The sequence below is a fragment of the Salvelinus fontinalis genome, chromosome 3 (genome assembly GCF_029448725.1).
Source record: "Salvelinus fontinalis isolate EN_2023a chromosome 3, ASM2944872v1, whole genome shotgun sequence".
NCBI lineage: Eukaryota > Metazoa > Chordata > Actinopteri > Salmoniformes > Salmonidae > Salvelinus > Salvelinus fontinalis.
The window spans coordinates 9,400,938-9,420,704 of NC_074667.1; the positions used below are offsets into that span (position 1 = coordinate 9,400,938).

Genomic DNA, 19,767 nt, shown 5'->3' on the forward strand with positions numbered 1-19,767 from the left:
GCACCAAAAATCACCACCAATTCTATATCTAACTGTGTGTACAGAAAATATTGATGGGGCAGAACATGAGGGCTAGCTCCATGCTGGTTTTTGTGTGTGTGTGTGTGTGTGTGTGTGTGTGTGTGTGTGTGTGTGTGTGTGTGTGTGTGTGTGTGTGTGTGTGTGTGTGTGTGTGTGAGAGAGAGAGAGAGAATAAATGTGTGTATGACATATTTCTGGACAGATTCACACGAGGGAGCTGCCACTCCTCGGTCACTTGCTTCACACCATGCCAGGTCAGCAGTGGGTCAGCACTAAGCAAGGAAGAGAGAGAGAGACAGAGCAACAGAGAGAGAGAATGACAGGACCCTGAGTGTAGATGCGAGAGAAAACATGTGAAGAAGTGAGCCTGTACAGAGAGAGGACGAGAAGCAGAGAGAGCGAGAGAGAGAAGTAGAGAGAGAGCGAGAGAGAGAGAGAGAGAGAGAGAGAGAGAGAGAGAGAGAGAGAGAGAGAAGCAGAGAGAGAGAGAGAGAGAGAGAGAGAGAGAGAGAGAGAGAGAGAGAGAGGCAGAGAGAGAGAGAGAGAGAGAGAGAGAGAGAGAGAGAGAGAGAGAGAGAGAGAGAGAGAAGCAGAGAGAGAGAGAGAGAGAGCGAAAGATCAAGCATTCATTTCTTGTACAGCACATAGCAGCAGGAGCCATGGCACAGTACCAAAGGAAACGAAAGGCAAGAGTTGAAATGAGAGAGCGTTTGTTTTCGATGCGTTTCGGTTTGTAATGACTGAAGTGAAGAGCACATTTTAAAGTTTGAGTTCAGAGTTATGAGTGGGCTGTTGTTTTCAATTAGAGCCACGGTTTCCCTCCCTTGTTCAAAAATATGCAATGCTTGGCTGTGAAACTACTTACTTTGATAGACTGCACTGCTAAATGAGAGGAAACCAGTATAGAAAAGGCACATGAGGCACGGGGGAGCGTGCACACACACTGAAATAAATCTGGAGTGATTGCAAGTGACATGCCTGCAGCTCCGACATCCAAACTCGATCAATTAAACATCAAATCCTGATCCTCCACCATAGTTTCCCCTGCCAAACCCGTTCTTCATTGCTTTAATCTTCAATGCTGAAACCCAGCCCAGTTCCCAAGCTAGCGTGGAGACAGAAAACAATCAAAGCATGTTAAAGTAGCCCTATGGTGCAGTGGTGTTGGGGGGGAAGACAGTATGTGTGTGTGTCTGTGTGTGAGGCATGGTGTGTGTATGTGTAGTTGTGAGCGAGGTAGACAGTGTGTGTGTGAGAGGCGTGGGGGATAGGGTGTGTGGGCTGTGGCCAAACCCCTCCTCCTCTCCCCTCCATAGCAGGGTCTTGGCTGCGTTCACAGTGCAGGCATGTCACTGTCTTTAACAAACTCTGACATCACACAAATCACTAGAGTGGTTTCTCGGCAACCGGAGGGGATTTTGGACCCCGGTGGAGCCAAAACCGTCTTCCAGTGGGGAATTTGATTCAGTGGAAGTCTTCACAGATAAACAGCCAAGTCAATAACCACCACAAGAGCTAAAGGAGGACTGTTTTCCTGCCAGTAGACGGATATCAGAGAAGTCAACTCTGACATACGGCCAGAGAAACGACTGCCCAGTCTGCCACATGCACGTCAGATAGGAAAGACGTGCTGTTTTCACATTGTGCTGAAATCTCCAAATCTATTTCCCACTCACTCTTAATCTTCCTTCTTCCCTCTCTCACCATCTTTTTTTCTCTTTCAACCACTCCCACAAACTGTTATTCATTTCTTTCTGTCTCCCCCGTGTGGCCGTTGACATTTACAGGCAGGAATGCAGTCAATGCACCCGAAACCCAAACCAACATTTGACAGTTGAGTTTTAATTTGAGGCAAAATTTGAAAGTGGTGAAAACTCATAATTCCCAACTCCAAAGTTAAGAGTATGATGTCATATCACATGTTTATATTTTGAGAAACCCCATAAAATGTGAGTGATACACCAGAGGTTGTGGTCATGAGGTCTGTTAATTGTAAAATACTTTCATTTACTATTTTATATCATTATAAAGTCATTTAGCACACATCTAATATATTTTGGTAGAAAAATGAATTTCCAATTTTATGCTGCAGGTGTCAGAGCTTAATTTGAGAGTTTTCTACAGCAGGAAAATTATCCTGCAGCGAAATGATTATTATGTGTATAATAATTTATGTACATTTTTGTAGGGGTTTCTACATTTTTCATAAGGGAAGAACAAGTCTGACATTTCTTACTGGAGATTACAAACTTTTTAAACCTAAAATACAAGTTTTACATTTCCTGCATTGCATGATGGTTCTCCTGCAACAGGGTGATCTAATTAAGATCCTACTAATCTAATTAAGATCCCACTCTCCCACATTGAGAGAAAGAGTGAACGGTAGGCCTCAAAGGCTGCATTTAGACAGGCAGCCCAGTTCGGATAATTTTTCACTAATTGGTCTTTTGGCCAATCACATCAGATCTTTCAGCATCAGATTTTTTTCATAGCTGATCTGATTGGTCAAAAGACCAATTAGTGAAAAAAAAGATCAGAATTTGGGTCTGTAAAAATATCACTTGTTCCATTCATTTTCATCATTGCTCTATAGATATTTTGGCAAATCAAAGACACCCCAAATAAAACCTATTAGGAAGTATTTGCATTAAAATACTACTGTAGACACTTTATTCAGCCAAACTCAAAGTATGTCGATACAAATCTTGCTATGAACGTCCATGTTGTTGGTGTCTATTGCTATGACCTAGTTTAAAATAACGGTACAGTAATTTTCTTGTTAATAACCTGTGTTTTCAGGCACGGGTTGTAACGTTATGAACAATTCCTAAAGACGCTAATTATCTACGCTCCTACGTTAAGCGTAATTGTTGCTTTACCTAAACGTTGGATAAGTAATAGGCTATAACATTATTTACAAAATACAGTATGTTTGACAAATTGGAGAAACATAAATGTTGCGGGTTGCTTACGTTCACCTTTTAATCTTGCTCCCTCTGCTGGTTACATTGGAGCATCAACCGTTAAAATGTCCCTGCATTCACTTCAAGCTTAAATGCTAATTAATTGCAAGTGTTAACAAAATTAATGGCATTTGGAAGAAACCAAACCATATATTCGTCTTGAGGACTTTGCTTTGACATAAATGTGCAAATACGAAAGGAATATGATCAAATGTATTTAGTTACAAAATAATTACATATTTTATAGTAGCATTTCCTTTCAGTGTCCAAAAGATTGTCATGCACCTGTAAACACATTTTGCAACAATCGGATGACAAGACAAACACATCTTAAAAACATTTAATTACACAAAATAAAAAAGTATTGCCCTATCATATATAATCCACCAGCATCTGTTAATTCATTCCATAGCCTACATCTACGATGACAATTATCATAGACATTCGTACCAGAAATGATGGCACAGCTGACATAACACGTGTATATACATCTCATAACACAATAAGCAGGTTTTAGACAGCTGGCTCAGGGACAGTGCCTAATACTGCACCTGGTGGTTATTTAGGAAAGCAGGGAAAGATCATAAAGAGAGGATGTAGGTGGAAGAGAGAGGGAGGGGTTGGACATAAATCAAGTAGGCCTAAGCGGTGCACAGGAAGTTGAGCTTGGTTCTCATTCCTAGAGTGAGTGACTAAGGGTCAATGATACCTGAGCTCTGTGTACAGTCATCTTATATATCGTAAAATACAAGTTATCATATCATGTAATATCAGTTACTTTTTTTGTCACCCTTTAAAAAAAGTGGCATGCAAAACATTTCTGAGGACCCCATTTGTCCTTCAAATCTGTAAATCAAATAACCGTCAATTTATTAAATCTCTTGATCAAAATGAAAATAAATCAATAAATACATTTACTCAATTACATTTTTCAAATGATCTTTCTCAAAAACCTTTGTATATTGTCGAATAAAATAATCTGTACTCTTCATTTTTCTATTTTATTATACATTTTATTTTGGCGACCCCACTGCAGTTCCCCCGCGACCCCAATAGGGGTCCTGAACCCAGACTTTGAATACCACTGCGTTAAAAACAAGTTCCAACCTAAATCCATATAATGCCTACTATCATTAGACTTTAACCCCACTTTGAGTTGCACACTTCAGAATAGGTCATTAAATCCCTCATTGTATGGAAACTTTAAAACTGTCTGACAGTTAGTCAACATAGTCTGACTAGAATTCCTACATTACATTTCTGGTGTGACTTGGGTACGACTATGGTTTCACAGGTTTGTTGAAATCCTGTATATAATACAATACACAGTATATAACACTGTCATATCTTTATGATAAAGATAATTGAAAAACTATTCCCAAAAACAATACAAGTAAATATAGGTTGGATAAAACAAGAACTTAATGAAGTTAAACCAAAGTGCTGGTACATCTCATCATGCTACCTTCATACTCATACTACTACCTTGATTACAGAATTCATATGTATAGGTAGCTATCATAGGTACACATTCATACACAATCCATTTCCCTTGTCCCATAATGCTCAGGTATGTAATGCCTATTGGAACTCTTCTCCGTTTTATCCATTTACAAATATTCCAAATAACTTATTTTACAAATATGGAATTCAAAGACATCCAATTTGGCCACGAGTACCTCATCAACAAACTTCACATTGATGCTTCTGATGCCTTAACATCACCACAAATCAGGCTCCACCCACACAATCTTCTTCTGCTCCTCCAAGATGACGGAGTGCAGGGTGGTGAGCAGGGTGGTTTTGTCGTCCCACGAGTCAGGGCTGACGATGCGGTAGAGGCAGGGCAGCTTGTCCAGCAGGGACTCCTCGCTGCGAGAACACTCCAGCAGCTGCTCCTCGGACCAGCCCTGACTCTGCACCTTAGACCTGGGCGAGAGGGGGAGGAGGAAGGGGGGGGGGGTGGGGGGGACAAGAGCGATGAATGAATAGAGCGATAGAAAGAGAGCGAAGATAAAGACAAATAGGGTAGAAGGCGAGATGGAGGGAGAGAGAACAAGATAAATAAGCACAAAGACACACCATGTAGGAGGGGCAATGGAACAATATTGCTACCATTCATATTTCATATCAAAAGTCACAAAGTGGCCTACTTGAGTTTGCGTGCTGCTCTGGACTTGGACTGGGCGATGAAGATGATGATGGGGAAGATCTCTGCCCTGTGGAGGCGGCGTACACAGTCCAGACCTAGAGGCAGCACACAGTGGGTACCCTGAGAGTAGAGACAGGAGAGGAGTTTCGGTACGGTCAATACTGCAGCTGCAAAGATTCTTCTGGAACACCGGGTACATCAAATAACAGGACCACTGAAAATAAGGGAGGTATTATCGGTTCTTTTTGTGACGTTTGTGGAAAACGGTTCAAGTAAGTCATAAACCATTCTTTTTTTCTTCTAATATCAGTATGTCAAATACGGTGTTGTCATTTCGTCTATCCCACCTGCTTCATGACCCTCTCAACACTCTGCAGGGTGTAACACCGCTGACCCCCCTGTTCACACTCCTCCAGCACCTCAGACCTCTGCAGCCTGGCAGCGTGCTCGCTGGAACTCAATAACTCTGGGGATAGGGGGAGGGAGGGAGAGAGGGAGGGATAGGGGGAGGGAGGGAGAGAGAGGGAGGGAGGGAGGGATAGGGGGAGGGAGGGAGGGATAGGGGGAGGGAGGGAGAGAGGGAGGGAGGGAGGGAGGGGGAGAGGGAGGGAGGGAGGGGGAGAGGGAGGGAGGGAGGGATAGGGGGAGGGAGGGAGGGAGGGAGGGGGAGAGGGAGGGAGGGAGGGATAGGGGGAGGGAGGGATAGGGGGAGGGAGGGAGGGAGGGAGTGAGGGGGGAGGGAGGGAGGGAGGGAGGGAGGGAGGGAGGGAGGGAGGGAGGGAGGGAGGGAGGGAGGGAGGGAGGGAGGGAGGGAGGGAGGGGGAGAGATGGGTATAGGATAAGGGGAGACAGCAGGTGCGAGGAAAACAAACTTTTGCATCTTCATTAACATCACCTTCCGCTACAGTGCAAATATTAGATCATCTCATTGGAATTCCGCTCTGGGCATTGGGCAGGTGATGGATGAAAGAAAGAAAAGAGAGAGAACATCAGAAAAAGACAAAACGATAGCTCCTCCCTAACCTGGCTCACACAACTGAAAGCCCTGCCACTTGGAAAGTTTCTGATTCAGGACACGGCCGAGGATTGTGGGTAGCAGGAGGACCGGACGACAGACGGGTGGGTAGTGGGCCGTGACCAGGGTGTAGGGCATGAGGGACAAACAGCCTCTGGGCGCAGAGGCTTCCCCTAGAGCAGAGGACAATATTAGGACACACCGGGTTCAGGTCAATAACCAAGGCGAAATTATTACAGGTATATGAGCTGTGACGATACCAGTAACACAATACTTGCCGCGATACCCGTATCGTCCCAGCCCTAATAGGTATGGTAATATCATAGGGCTGGAGTTAATCCAAACTGCTTTAGCAATGTTTATCCACAGTTTAGCAAACTTGGTTTGATGCAGAACTTCAATGGGTGCCATGTTGACATTTCAATGGAATGTTTTGGCTCCAACATGGAGGAAAGTCTTATGATATGGCCTTTATGGTTCTGGCTCTGTTATGTCTTGTATATTCTTGTGTACAAAAATGACTTCCTATCCAGCTTTGACTGTATCTGATATATACCTGGCCCAGTGCTCTTGTCCTTGCTGTCTTCTACACAGACCCACAGAGGATTCCTCCCCTGTCTCCCCGTACTGACGATCCTCACAGTCTTCTGCTTGTCCCGGGCCTGAGGACCCAGCCGACAACGTGTTAACCCGAACGTTTGACAGCGGTTCGGAGGAATATTCACATGACCACAACATTTTCTTTGTGAATATTCGGTTAACACATTCTAGAAACGTCAAAAATAAACATTTTTGGAACACATTCGCAGGAAAGGAGTGTCACTTGACTGTAACTCAGAACCCTAAAGCAAGTTGGATTTTGGTCAGAGTAGTTCTGCAAACGATGAAACTAGTGAATGATGTTACCTTTCTAAGTGCCATGGGTTGAATGCTCATGTCCTCGATAGCTCTGATCAGCAGGCGTTGGGCTCTGCAATGACAACGAACACATCTTCACTAATATAATCTATACAGTGTGTCATTTATGTATTGGCCAATTCAAATCCTACAGTAATTCTGATCAGTATGTCATTTATGTATTGGCCAATTCAAATCCTACAGTAATTCTGATCAGTATGTCATTTATGTATTGGCCAATTCAAATCCTACAGTAATTCTAATCAGTATGTAATTTATGTATTGGCCAATTCAAATCCTACAGTAATTCTGATCAGTATGTCATTTATGTATTGGCCAATTCAAATCCTACAGTAATTCTTATTGTATTCTTACGTCATTGTATCAAACATAGATTAGATGTAGTAGATGTTAGTTCTCCAAGGGGGATAGATATAGCCTAGTCCCAGATCTGTCTGTACTATAGTGCTCATAGGAGTTGGTAAGAATGCACAAACAGATCTGGAACCAGGCTGGGCTAGAAATATTCCATGTCAACAATTCAATCCCCCACGGTGGGTACTGGGCTTACTACCTGTAGTAGTTGGGCAAGTTGCCCGTCTTGAGGTCCAGCAGTTGGCAAGGGTGGACGTGGCTGGCCCTCCAGGAGCGGTCAGCGCCCGCTGGGAGGGTGCATGTGACGTGGAGGATGTCGTTACAGGAAACGGTCAGAGCGTCCTGCGAGCCCCCGGGTAACGATATGTTGACGCGCACGTAGAAGGAGTCCCCTGATATGGCCTCGCCATTCTGCAGCAGGAGCTTCTCATAGGCTGAGAGAGAGAGAAAAGGGGAGGAACCATAGAGGATTATGACTGTGACAGATTTGGGTCACGGCACCAATGTTACAGGTGTGATATATACACACGCACGGCCAACCGACATGAATGCAGAAACATTAAAATAGCATATTTAGGAAATATCAAGTGGAAGCATAACTTCACCTGTTTCATGTGATTATTCTTGGTGATACACATTACACAGAGAACGGGACTTATGCAACGCTATCGTAGCATGCCAATAGCTTTCCAGTGAGTAAAAAAGAGAGCACTCTTTTTTGTTGTTGTGAATATTAGCCAGGTGCTGAAATGGACTACTTTGAAGTTGTCATGGGTTAAGTGTCCCCAGCATGTCACTCTGTTTTTCACCCCTATGTCGCGATGTTACCTCAAAACAAACAGTCAACCTAAATCATGAGAATGAGGCACTTTTGTGACGAGATCCAGAGACACACACTAGTCAAACAACCTTTTTTTTTCTAATCAGCTAAGAACACATTTTTTCTCTCTCTAGTGCCTGATCTGGGCGATTTGACACTCCATTAAAGTCACGTTAACATTTTGAAGAACCTCCTTGCTTATACAATTCTGTCACATCAGAAGGATAACGTCAAGCAAGGGAGAAAGAAAGGATGCATTTTACAAGTATTTGCACTGGGCAGGGTATTTGAATGTGATGACGTATAAATTATTTGAACCAGACTGTATTTGAACGTAATAATAACATATTCATATCATTTTAACAGGGCCAGGGTCTTACCATCTTGGTTGGGCCTCAGGGAGAGGTGGCAGAAGCCTTGGACCTGCCCCAGAGCCCACATGGCTTCTTCCAGGGTGGAGTCCTCCAGAACCATCCTTAGAGCCTGCTGGGCCTGCTCATACTTCACCTGGAACCCAGTAGCACAAACACCCATTAGAATTATAGTGCCTTCACAGAAACTATAAAGAAGAGCGGGGAGTTATGACACAAAATGGCTGCCATGAATCGATCTGTCAGGTGCGTGCTAGATAGGAGACTGGAGTTGTGGAGACACAGACACAAACACACACACCTCCAGTATTTGTGCCCCCGAACTAATGCCCACTGTGTTGGCGGCGGAGCCCTCGGTGACCTGGTGGACGAACACGCCCGTCTTGTTACCCCCCACCACCTGCAGCTGGCTCAGCAGCGCCTCCCCCTGGAAGGAGATGGTCAGGACTCGGCCCGTGATGCGCATGGCCCGGGGCCGGGAGCGCAGCAGGAACGGGGGTGCTGATGCCCTGAAGAGACATGGGTTGAGATGGAGAGGAGATGAGAGTATTTCATTGTCACATTAATCTATCCTGGACAGACTACGGAAAGTTCATAAACAATCGAGCATCTGACCAAAATGCGTGTGATTTTAGTTTCGGGTTAACCAAGATGATTGTTAAATGCATACGATGTACGTAAGGTACTTTGAGGAGCAAATCAAATCTTCTTGCAATATGTAGGCTTTTTGGCTTTCTTCCTCTGTAGGTATGCTTGCTTCAGCCTTCCCTCCACTCATCAGCAACAATTCAAGGTAGGGAATGTGAGTGAGCACATCCCATAGATTTCAGTACTATCAAGGTAAATTCAAGTTCCTCACCCATCACTGTTGTTGCTTTGGCAGGAAGGTGTGGGTGACATAACAGATTGCTCAACCTCATTGCCTGTAAATCGAATAAAACAAAAGAGACTGTTCAAGAATGTGTACACAGAGAGAACGCCCGACAGTTAATGTGTTACCTAGGCTACCAGGCCAGGATCCAAACTTCACCCAAGGCTAATTTCGTCTCGGTAAGTGGCCAACCAAAACATATCCATTTGTTTTCAGGAAGTCTCATCTGGGTGTTCCCCTCAAAAACAAACACGCAAGCACACGCTTATACCCATGTATGTAAGCACACAAATGCACACACACAAACACACTTGAAAGTGCACACGCACACACACAGAAGCTGTTAAGTCCCAGTAAGGTGAGAGGTTGTTAAAGGTTAGAGTTCATTCAGTTACGTACCACTGGGGATGAACACAAAGTCATTGTCAAGTAAGACGTCACATTCAGCCGTCTCCGAGCTAGGGACAAGAAGAGGGAATAACACTTGTTTCCAAAAATGCTGTGTTCTTATTTTCTCTCTCTCTCTCTCTCTCTCTCTCTCTCTCTCTCTCTCTCTCTCTCTCTCTCTCTCTCTCTCTCTCTCGAACCTCTCCTTCCCTCCCTCTCTAGGTATCATGTATGCTGCGACATATAAACTGGTTGGGTGAGTTGGACTGCAGAAATCCAGAATTGCCATCATGGCACTTGGACAGACTGTAAACACAAAACTACGACAACAAACATGAACACGGGCAGCCGTTCATCTGTGAAAACAACCTATAATTAGTTCAAAAAATAACACCTGAATCCTCGATCAAATATGACCACAAAGGGTGCGTTTCCAATGGCACCCTAATCCCTATACAGTGCACTACTTTTGACCAGGACCCATTTGGCTCTGGTCAAAACTACTGCACTATATTGGGAATAGAATGCCATTTGGGACACAGACAGAGACCCCACATAGTTTATAGGAAGATCAAATCTACCTTTATAATGAAATGATCTAATCTTACTAGAACAGAAAGAAGGGCTAAGGACGCTGGGGGGAAAAAAGCCTTGAAATGAAGCTCTTCCCGGCAACACAGAGTAAACACATGGCCTTCCTGGTAAAAAAGCGGACTTTGGACATCACTCAGAATATAGAAGGAAGCATGTCAACTGTACTAGTGTGTAAGTGTCCAACCGGTTCTGAATGAGGAGTCAGACTGTGTCTTAAACATATACAGAGTCTAAAACACACACACCTTACCTGTCTCGATTGTACCATAGGGTCTTTTCTTGTCTCCGCAGTGAGTCTGGGCATGGAGGCTCCACGTTTTGGGACGGGACACTACTTGGAGTGATATCGTTACTCTACACACAGACAAACACAATTACCAGAAGTCAAGTTTATGATGCAAATCATTAAAGACAAATCAGATGATATAAACAGCTGACATGACTGATTTAAATCCTGCATGCAAATCCTGTGTCCTGCATGCACACACACCTTCATGGAATCGGGGCAAATTGCATGCATGCGGCGGAGGCGGGGACGAGGTGAGGGGCTGGAGGGGAGGCTGTCACTGCTGGAGCCCTGGCTCTCCCAGCTAAACTTCCATTCCTGGAGACAGACAGACACGTTAGCCGTTAGTATCTCATTTAGAATCTGCTCTGTATGTTAATGTGTGTATCCAATGTGGATTTGTGTGTGCGTATGTATACAGTGTGTGCGCTGCGCAGCGTGTCCTTCTCAGCCAGGCTCCTGGCTATCTGGGCCTGGGCCTTGCCCCTGGACAGGCACGCCTGGAGGGATGGACAGACAGACAGATAGGGCGGCAATTAGACAGACATGCATACAATGAAGTGCTCAAAACATTAAGGACACCTTCCTGATATTGAGTTGCATCCCCCCCAGCAGTGTTGCAGTTCTTGACACAAACCTTTGCTCCTGGCACCTACTACCACACTCTGTTCAAAGGCACTGAAATCTTTTGTCTTTCCCATTCACCCTCCGAATGGCACACACACGCATGTCTCCGTTGTCTCAAGGCGTCAAAAACCTTCTTTAAATCCACTTTAATCGGTGTAGATGAAGGGGAGGAGACCGGTTAACAAGTGACCTCAACAAGGGATAGCTTTTACCTGGATTCACTTGCTCAGTGTATGTCATGGAAAGAGCAGGTGTTCCTAATGTTTTGTACGCTCAGTGTATGTGGAGTGACAAGCAAAGACAGACATGCAGGCAGGTCAGTATGCAAATAGGTGGATATAGGCAGACAGACTGACAGGCAGGCGGACACACAGACAGGTATGGCATTCCAATAATTGATTTCAGGATGAGCAATGATGCCATAAGGTAATAGCTCCTTACGTGGTCTCTCTCTGCCTGTAGCTCCCTCAGTTGGCTCTGTTTGACAGTACCCTTCTGCTTGTACATCTCACAGTCCAGAGACAACTTCTCAACCTGCAGCGCCAGACACTCCTTATGTTCCACCATCTAAGAGCAAACACGCCCACACAGTATTTAGAGTTTGGACACTCTAAAATGTACTGGGCAACACAAAGCTTATTGCCATTCCTCAGATATTTGCTGTTGAATAAAATGACCAACTCAAAAGGGTTGTTCACAATCTCCTGGACACACACACCTCCCGCCTCTCGCGGGTCAGCTGCTCATTCTCCTCTCTGTAGCACCTGAGCTGCTCAGCAAGCTGCATATGGCCATCCCTCGCCTCAACCAGGTCTTGGGCCAGGATACCATCACGCGCCTGGAGAGAGAGAGGGAGGTGTAGGGATACAGAGAATGGGGGATAGAACATTTGAGAAAAACAAAGGGTAGAGGGATAGTGAGAGAAACAGAAAGACAAGAGGAAGTGATAATTGTCAGAACCACCAGTGTGTCTGAGAAATTCTAGTTTCTTTGTACAAGTCTGAGCTTGTGTCCTCACTCACCGGGGTGAATTTCTCGGCCACCAGTAGCTGCCTGCGCAGAGCGCTAATCTCGTCCTGCAGTTGTTGCGTCTCGCTGGGGTTGGGGCACTTGGGCGAGCGCTGCCTCTCAATGTCCGTCTCTGTCTGGGCTTTGCGCAGCTCAAACTGAAGCTGATATACCTGCCCATCATAGAAAAACAGAAGACTACTGTCACAAACACTGTGACCGCAGTATTTGACCACAGTTGCTTCAACATGTTTTCTGTTGTCCCTTGTTGTTTCTTACAGTGAATGAAATGTATCTCTTAAAGATGGAATCCGCAGTAGGGGAAACAGCGCCACTGTCCGCCCCATGGCTATTGTTATTGTTTTGTTGACGAAACAGAGCTGGGGAGCATCGTGTAATACATTTTTAAAAAGTGTGGTACATATGCAATGATGTCAGAGGGGGGGGGGGGGGGGGGGGGGGCGTTGTTTGTTGTTTGCAGTAACTTCTTTGTTGTTGTAATATCGCAAACGGACGTGGCTCTTTCACCATTAAGGATTCCAGCTTTTTGAATTGAATGTATTTTGAGTAACAGACAAATACAACAAAATGTACAATGTGGACAGGGATGCCGAAGGAGCTTTAACACGTTTCTTCACCAAAATAATGCTGTTATTAATTCAATCAACTTTACCATACTTTTGGTCAACCCGGTAAATACCGTAATTTATCACTTCATGTAACGCAGCGCAGTCAACACCACTACGGAATATCACACAGCTAACCCTTTTACCCTGACCTGCAGGTTGAGGTCGCTACAGTGGATGTTGGCGGCCGACCTCTCCTCGATGGCGGCCGTGTACCGCGCATACAGGCCACACTTCTCGTCCTTCAGCTTCAAGATGTCGTGGTGCGCGGCAGCCAAGTGCTTCCTCATGCGGCCGTGGTCGGCCTTAAGACGGCGAGACTCCTCCTGCCGCTCCAGAGTCTGACCTAGCTGCGCCTCCAGGGAGGTGCAACGTGACCCCAGCTGACTGGCCTCCTGCCGAGCCTCCTTCAGCTCCTTCTGCATCCCTGTCAAGGCTTTGACCAGGTACTCCGTCAAGTCCGAGTACTTAATCAGGCCTGGGAGGAAATCAGATTAGGATGGACACACTACAGCCTTCTGCTAACCCAGGACAACTGATTGGACTATGTATAATTTCCCACCAAATATGATTTACTCCAATGGGGATTATATGAATACTTTAAATTTAGAATACGGTTTACTGATGAATAGAATGAACACATTGTACTGGTTTTCAAGCAGACAGGACAAATTAAAAAAAGAGCCATCATTCTTCACACAAGGTAACCCGCCCCTCTCCATAACACATGGCCTTAGTGAGCCATATGGGAAACAGGTCATGTGTTGCGTGCTACTCACCACTGAAGCCAGAGGGCTCGGTGCTGGGCTTGCGGCCTGTGACCTGGGTGTAGATGGTGGGGTAGTGGATCATCAGGCTCTCCAGCAGGGCCATTGCACCGTTCCTCCCCTGGATACGCAGGAGGTCCAGCATGTGACCTAAAGAAGACAAAGGGTTAAATAGGACAAAGTGCACAACATAAATCAAACACGAAGATGGACTGTTTTATGGACTTTTTCATAAAAATTGACTGTTGTATTTCCTTATTAATTTAGTAGTTTTATAGGGACAGACAATATCAAAATATGGACATGTTGAGTTATAAACATTTATGAATCGCATAACTAATTTTCATTACCAGTTATAAGACATGCTCAAGTGCGTAGATATACACTGAGTGTACAAAACATTAGGAACACCTAATATTGCGTTGCACCCTCTTTTTGTCTTCTAGAGTCCATGCCCTGACAAATTGAGGTGTCAAAAGCGTTCGACAGGGATGCTGGCCCATGTTGACTCCAATGCTTCCCACAGTTGTGTCAAGTTGGCTGGATGTCCTTTGGGTGGTGGACAATTCTTGATACACACAGGGAACTGTTGAACGTGAAAAACCCAGCGGGGTGCAGTTCTTAACACAAACCAGTGCACCTGTTTGTACCAAATCTGTTGTCTTGCCCAGTCACCCTCTGAATACTAGAATACTAGAGGTCGACCAATAAATCGTAATGGCCGATTAATTAGGGCCGATTTCAAGTTTTAATAATAATCGGAAATCATTTTTTTTTTTTTTTTTTTTTTTACACCTTTATTTAACTAGGCAAGTCAGTTAAGAACACATTCTTATTTTCAATGACGGCCTAGAAACGGTGGGTTAACTGCCTTGTTCAGGGGCAGAACGACAGATTTTTACCTTGTCAGCTCAGGGATTCAATCTTGCAAACTTACGGTTAACTAGTCCAACGCTCTAACCACCTGCCTCACGAGGAACGGTGTTACGCGAATGCAGTAAGAAGCCAAGGTAAGTTGCTAGCTAGCATTAAACTTATCTTATAAAAAACAATCAATCAATCAATCATAAGCACTAGTTATAACTACACTTGGTTGATGATATTACTAGTTTATCTAGCGTGTCCTGCGTTGCATATAATCGATGTAGTGCGCATTCGCGAAAAAGGACTGTCGTTGCTCCAACGTGTACCTAACCATAAACATCAATGCCTTTCTTAAAATCAATACACAGAAGTATATATTTTTAAACCTGCATATTTAGCTAAAAGAAATCCAGGTTAGCAGGCAATATTAACTATGTGAAATTGTGTCACTTGTGTCACAGAGTCAGGGTATATGCAACAGGTTGGGCCGCCTGGCTCATTGGGCTCATCTCCCGGGTGGCGCAGTGGTCTAGGGCAGAGTCTCTGGGTTCACGCGCAGTGGTCTACCACCAGAGTCTCTGGGTTCACGCCCAGGCTCTGTCCAGGCTCTGTCGCAGCCGGCCGCAACCGGGAGGTCCGTGGGGCGATGCACAATTGGCATAGCGTCGTCCGGGTTAGGGAGGGTTTGGCCGGTAGGGATATCCTTGTCTCAGTATGTAAAAAAATGTAATAAAATGTATGTAATAAAATGTATGCACTCTACTGTAAGTCGCTCTGGATAAGAGCGTCTGCTAAATGACTAAAATGTAAATGTAAATGTAAAATGTAATTGCGAACTAATTTGCCAGAATTTTACGTAATTATGACATAACATTGAAGGTTGTGCAATGTAACAGGAATATTTAGACTTATGGATGCCACCCGTTAGATAAAATACGGAACGGTTCCGTATTTCACTGAAAGAATAAACGTTTCGTTTTCGAGATGATAGTTTCCGGATTCAACCATATTAAGGCTCGTATTTCTGTGTGTTATTATGTTATAATTAAGTCTATGATTTGATAGAGCAGTCTGACTGAGCGATGGTAGGCACCAGCAAGCTCGTAAGCATTCATTCAAACAGCACTTTTGTGCGTTTTGCCAGCAGCTCTTCGCAATGCTTCAAGCATTGCACTGTTTATGACTTCAAGCCTATCAACTCCCGAGATTAGGCTGGTGTAACCGATGTGAAATGGCTAGCTAGTTAGCGGGGTGCGCGCTAATAGCGTTTCAAACGTCACTCGCTCTGAGACTTGGAGTAGTTGTTCCCCTTGCTCTGCATGGGTAACGCTGCTTCGAGGGTGGCTGTTGTCGATGTGTTCCTGGTTCGAGCCCAGGTAGCGGCGAGGAGAGGGATGGAAGCTGTACTGTTACACTGGCAATACTAAAGTGCCTATAAGAACATCCAATAGTCAAAGGTATATGAAATACAAATCGTATAGAGAGAAATAGTCCTATAATTCCTATAATAACTACAACCTAAAACTTCTTACCTGGGAATATTGAAGACTCATGTTAAAAGGAACCACCAGCTTTCATATGTTCTCATGTTCTAAGCAAGGAACTTAAACGTTAGCTTTCTGTCAGGACTTCAAAAGTCGTGAGTGAAGGAGTCAGGCGCAGAGAGCAGGGTAGTTCCAAAAGATGTGGATTTTTAATGTTCCAAATAACCAGAGAGACGATCACGCCACACACACAAGGGCGCGTAAAGTCCCAGTCCAACAAACAGGACGAAACTGAGCAGGAACAGACACCACAAGAATAAACGAACACCACAAACAGAAAAACAAGCCTGCACAAAAGCCAGCGGGCCAACTGGGTTTAAATAGCCCACAACCAAACCTAAACACGAAACAGGTGCAACAAATCAGACAAAACTAAATGAAACAGAAAAGGGGATCGGTGGCAGCTAGTAGGCCGGCGACGACGACCCCCGAGCGCCGCCCGAACATGAAGAGGCACTTTTTTTGGCGGGATTCGTGACACTTTCTTACATGGCACATATTGCCCTTTTACTTTCTTCTCCAACACTTTGTTTTTGCATTATTTAAACCAAATTGAACATGTTTCATTATTTATTTGATGCTAAATTGATTTTATTGATGTATATATTAAGTTAAAATAAGTGTTAATTCAGTATTGTTGTAATTGTCATTATTAAAAATAAATAAAAGAAATCGGCCGATTAATCGGTATCGGCATCCAATAATCGGTATCGTCGTTGAAAAATCCTAATCGGTCGACCTCTAACATTTACACAATCCGTTTAAACGTTATTGGAGTTTTTCCCTTGTAGGATGGCCAGAGTTAGGATGACTAAATCAATGGAGGCCAGAAAAAAAGTGGTCAAAATCTGGAAAATTGCATCATGTCAGCTAAACTGGATTCTGTGCAAGAATTAAGGGTACTGGCTACCTGACAGGTTCACTCGTCACCTTTCTCCTTAAATCTGCAGCAAATAAAACAATAGATAAGATGGATATCGATTTTGAGACATGACATGTACTATAGTATTTTTGTATACACTTTTCATATTAATTCGAAATTACTGTCCTTTCACGAAGATAAAAAAAACAAACATGCGTATCCTTGTGAAATGTCAACGGAACACTGAGCGTATACAAAGATTTTTATTTTCAAATCCTTTTACATTTAATTCAGCTTGTGTTATGCTAATTTTACTTTTTCCGACCCGCGGAAACAACTTTGAAGATGACGACCGCAAAATGTAAAATCCTCAATGGTTGTTACAAACCTGCACCGCTATGTCAACAGAGCTCGGTGCTTACTAACGGATGTATTAGGTTACGAAATCCAACTTAAAAAAAAAAAAAATGTTATGCTAATGACATGTTAGAGAAAGAATGATTCAGAACATAAATAATCATATTTGTCTTGGTAAAATGTATTTTATAACATAAGGAAGTAAAAGTTCCTCACCAAAGCTGGGCATAGTAGGTGGACACCCTATACAGTGGCCTTGTGGTTAAAGTGTCCACCTTGAGATTGCAAGGTTGGATGGTCGGTTCCTGGTCAATTCATACCAAAGACTCTACATATGGGACCTGATGCCTCACTGCTTGGGACTCAGCATTAAGGAGATGGATTGCTGGTAAGGCCCTGTGCCACTAGTGTCCTGCCCAGGGGGTGTACTTGTACATCAGGCTCCCTCATGCTACAGAAACAGGACATAGGCTCCTGCCCATACGGGCCGTTCTGGCTCTACTTACTCCTCCAAAGAAATGTATAAACAAAACCAAGTGAAAAAAAAATCAACACTGATAGAATGGAATAGAATTAAACAGAATAGAAAAAAAATACAGAAAGCATTCAACAGAAGAAAATCTAAAGTAATACAATAGGAAATCATAGAAACGAATAGATGTCTTACTGGTCCTCATGGAGCTGTTGTTGAGCTTGAGGCAGGAGAGGATCTCATCTTCATCCATCTCTGTGAGGACCCTGGCCTGGCGCAGGTAGGGGATCAACATACATGGTTTCACACCCAGGGAGATACGATGACGGTTGTCGTTGATCAGCTCCCACACATCTTCCTCACCCATCTCCTTAAGGTCGGGGGGCCCCTCCGGAACACATTCCGCTGCCATGGTGAGTGCCGGCGTGTGTGTGAGGCGACACACTTCGAGTGAGTGTCGCAGGCAGACGCAGTCACCGAAGACACACACACTTAATCACACACACCTAGTATTATCACTGTCCGATATGCTGGGGAAAAAAGCTAACTGTCAGAGACACAGGGACTCCACGCCCGGCTGGTGTAGGCGTCAATGCATGCTAGGGTGTGTGTGTGTGCGAGATAACCTGAAAGACAAGAAACATACACCCCAGTGAATCAGTGCCCACGCCGAGCCCATGCATGCACACAATAACCTGAAGATGTGTACACTTCACAGTAAACATCATATTGTGCCTTACCTCCTGTGCTTCACTGATGTAGGCCTATTGTACCTTTTGTTTGCACTACATGGCACTGATTCAATATCGGCAGCTACAACGCAAAGCTACTTGCCTTCCTCCATGCTCTTTATTACTGAAGACATATTTGTTGAATGGGGCCACGTCACATGAATGAATGAATGAATACTTCTGTATCTTTATGATTCACAACCACTGTCATAAAGTTACAGAATTAACCTCACATTCATTCATTCATTCTTTAATTCATGCCAATTTCTATAGCTCCCGCCTTGGGCCGCCAGTGTCATTTTGTAAATGCCGGATCTCTAGCAAGACGCATAGTTCACCCAAGTTTCGTCAAATAGTATCTTCTTCAGTGCCGTGAGATATTGCGTGTGACTAAACAAACTGACAAGATTTTATCTTGGGGGACAACATCAACAATAGATCAAGAGAGGGGATATTCACTGGAAATGTACCACCTGTATACATGCTTGGTATTGTGTTGTTACCATATGTGACTGTTATTACCACATGTAGCCTAGTAAACTAACACAATGCCAACGTTTGTCTATAATAACAAAACGCTAGATACAAAGGATAGGCTACATCTTATTTGACTTTGGTCGGTACACGATAGCATGTATTCAAGTTGGCTACAAAACTGGCAAATGCATGGAGGAAATACTGATAAACAGGAATACACAGAGATATTATTGAATAACCATGAGGGATTTCAGGAATTGAGTACAATTCACACGCATATATTTAAAGCAAAAATACACACAGGCCTACTTAAAGCGTAAAATGACTTCTTATAATATGTACAAAACCATTTACCATTTCTTTGGAGTTGCAAGTGTAGCCTATGTATAATCACCATGACTACCCAACTCGTGCGAGCAGCGCTCCTCCCGCCAATGACAGCGCATGGGCGAGGAGGACAACTAAACCGACTAATCGTACACAGTTACTAACCAACCAATCAAAAAATAACTCATTTGGATTATTACTGATGGACTATAGCCTAAAAAATAAACAAACAAAAAACATGAAGCTTGTTCCTGGTAACATCCCTAGGGCCATTGGGTTATTCCTTTGGAAAGTGAATATAAAAACGCTGTGGTTGGAACTTACAATACATGACCAAAGGTATGTGGACACCT

At 44.0% G+C, this 19,767-nt stretch overlaps 1 protein-coding gene across 1 annotated transcript; it reads right to left on the bottom strand.

Annotated features, from left to right (window-relative positions):
* Positions 1-2,978: 2,978 nt before the first annotated feature.
* LOC129838184 (caspase recruitment domain-containing protein 14-like) lies at positions 2,979-19,376 on the bottom strand. Its single transcript, XM_055904981.1, has 20 exons — positions 18,075-19,376; positions 13,793-13,930; positions 13,166-13,491; positions 12,402-12,560; positions 12,098-12,217; positions 11,821-11,946; positions 11,172-11,252; positions 10,957-11,070; positions 10,717-10,820; positions 9,885-9,943; positions 9,474-9,537; positions 8,916-9,123; positions 8,624-8,750; positions 7,623-7,857; positions 7,058-7,121; positions 6,708-6,813; positions 6,160-6,324; positions 5,484-5,602; positions 5,138-5,256; positions 2,979-4,913 (listed from the first exon to the last, which is right to left on the bottom strand). Exons 1-20 carry the CDS (start codon positions 18,289-18,291, stop codon positions 4,706-4,708), a joined length of 2,859 nt encoding a protein of 952 aa, XP_055760956.1. The 5' UTR covers positions 18,292-19,376; the 3' UTR covers positions 2,979-4,705.
* Between the last annotated feature and the right edge of the window lie 391 nt (positions 19,377-19,767).

Excerpts from the sequence above, each read along its gene's own strand:
- LOC129838184 (XM_055904981.1), bottom strand. The coding sequence starts at position 18,291 with ATGGCAGCGGAATGTGTTCCGGAGGGGCCCCCCGACCTTAAGGAGATG. Across the intron at positions 11,253-11,820 it reads TACAGGCAGAGAGAGACCAC|GCGTGCCTGTCCAGGGGCAA; the intron begins GTAAGGAGCTAT and ends CCATCCCTCCAG. Across the intron at positions 5,603-6,159 it reads CTTTCAGTTGTGTGAGCCAG|AGTTATTGAGTTCCAGCGAG; the intron begins GTTAGGGAGGAG and ends CCCTATCCCCAG.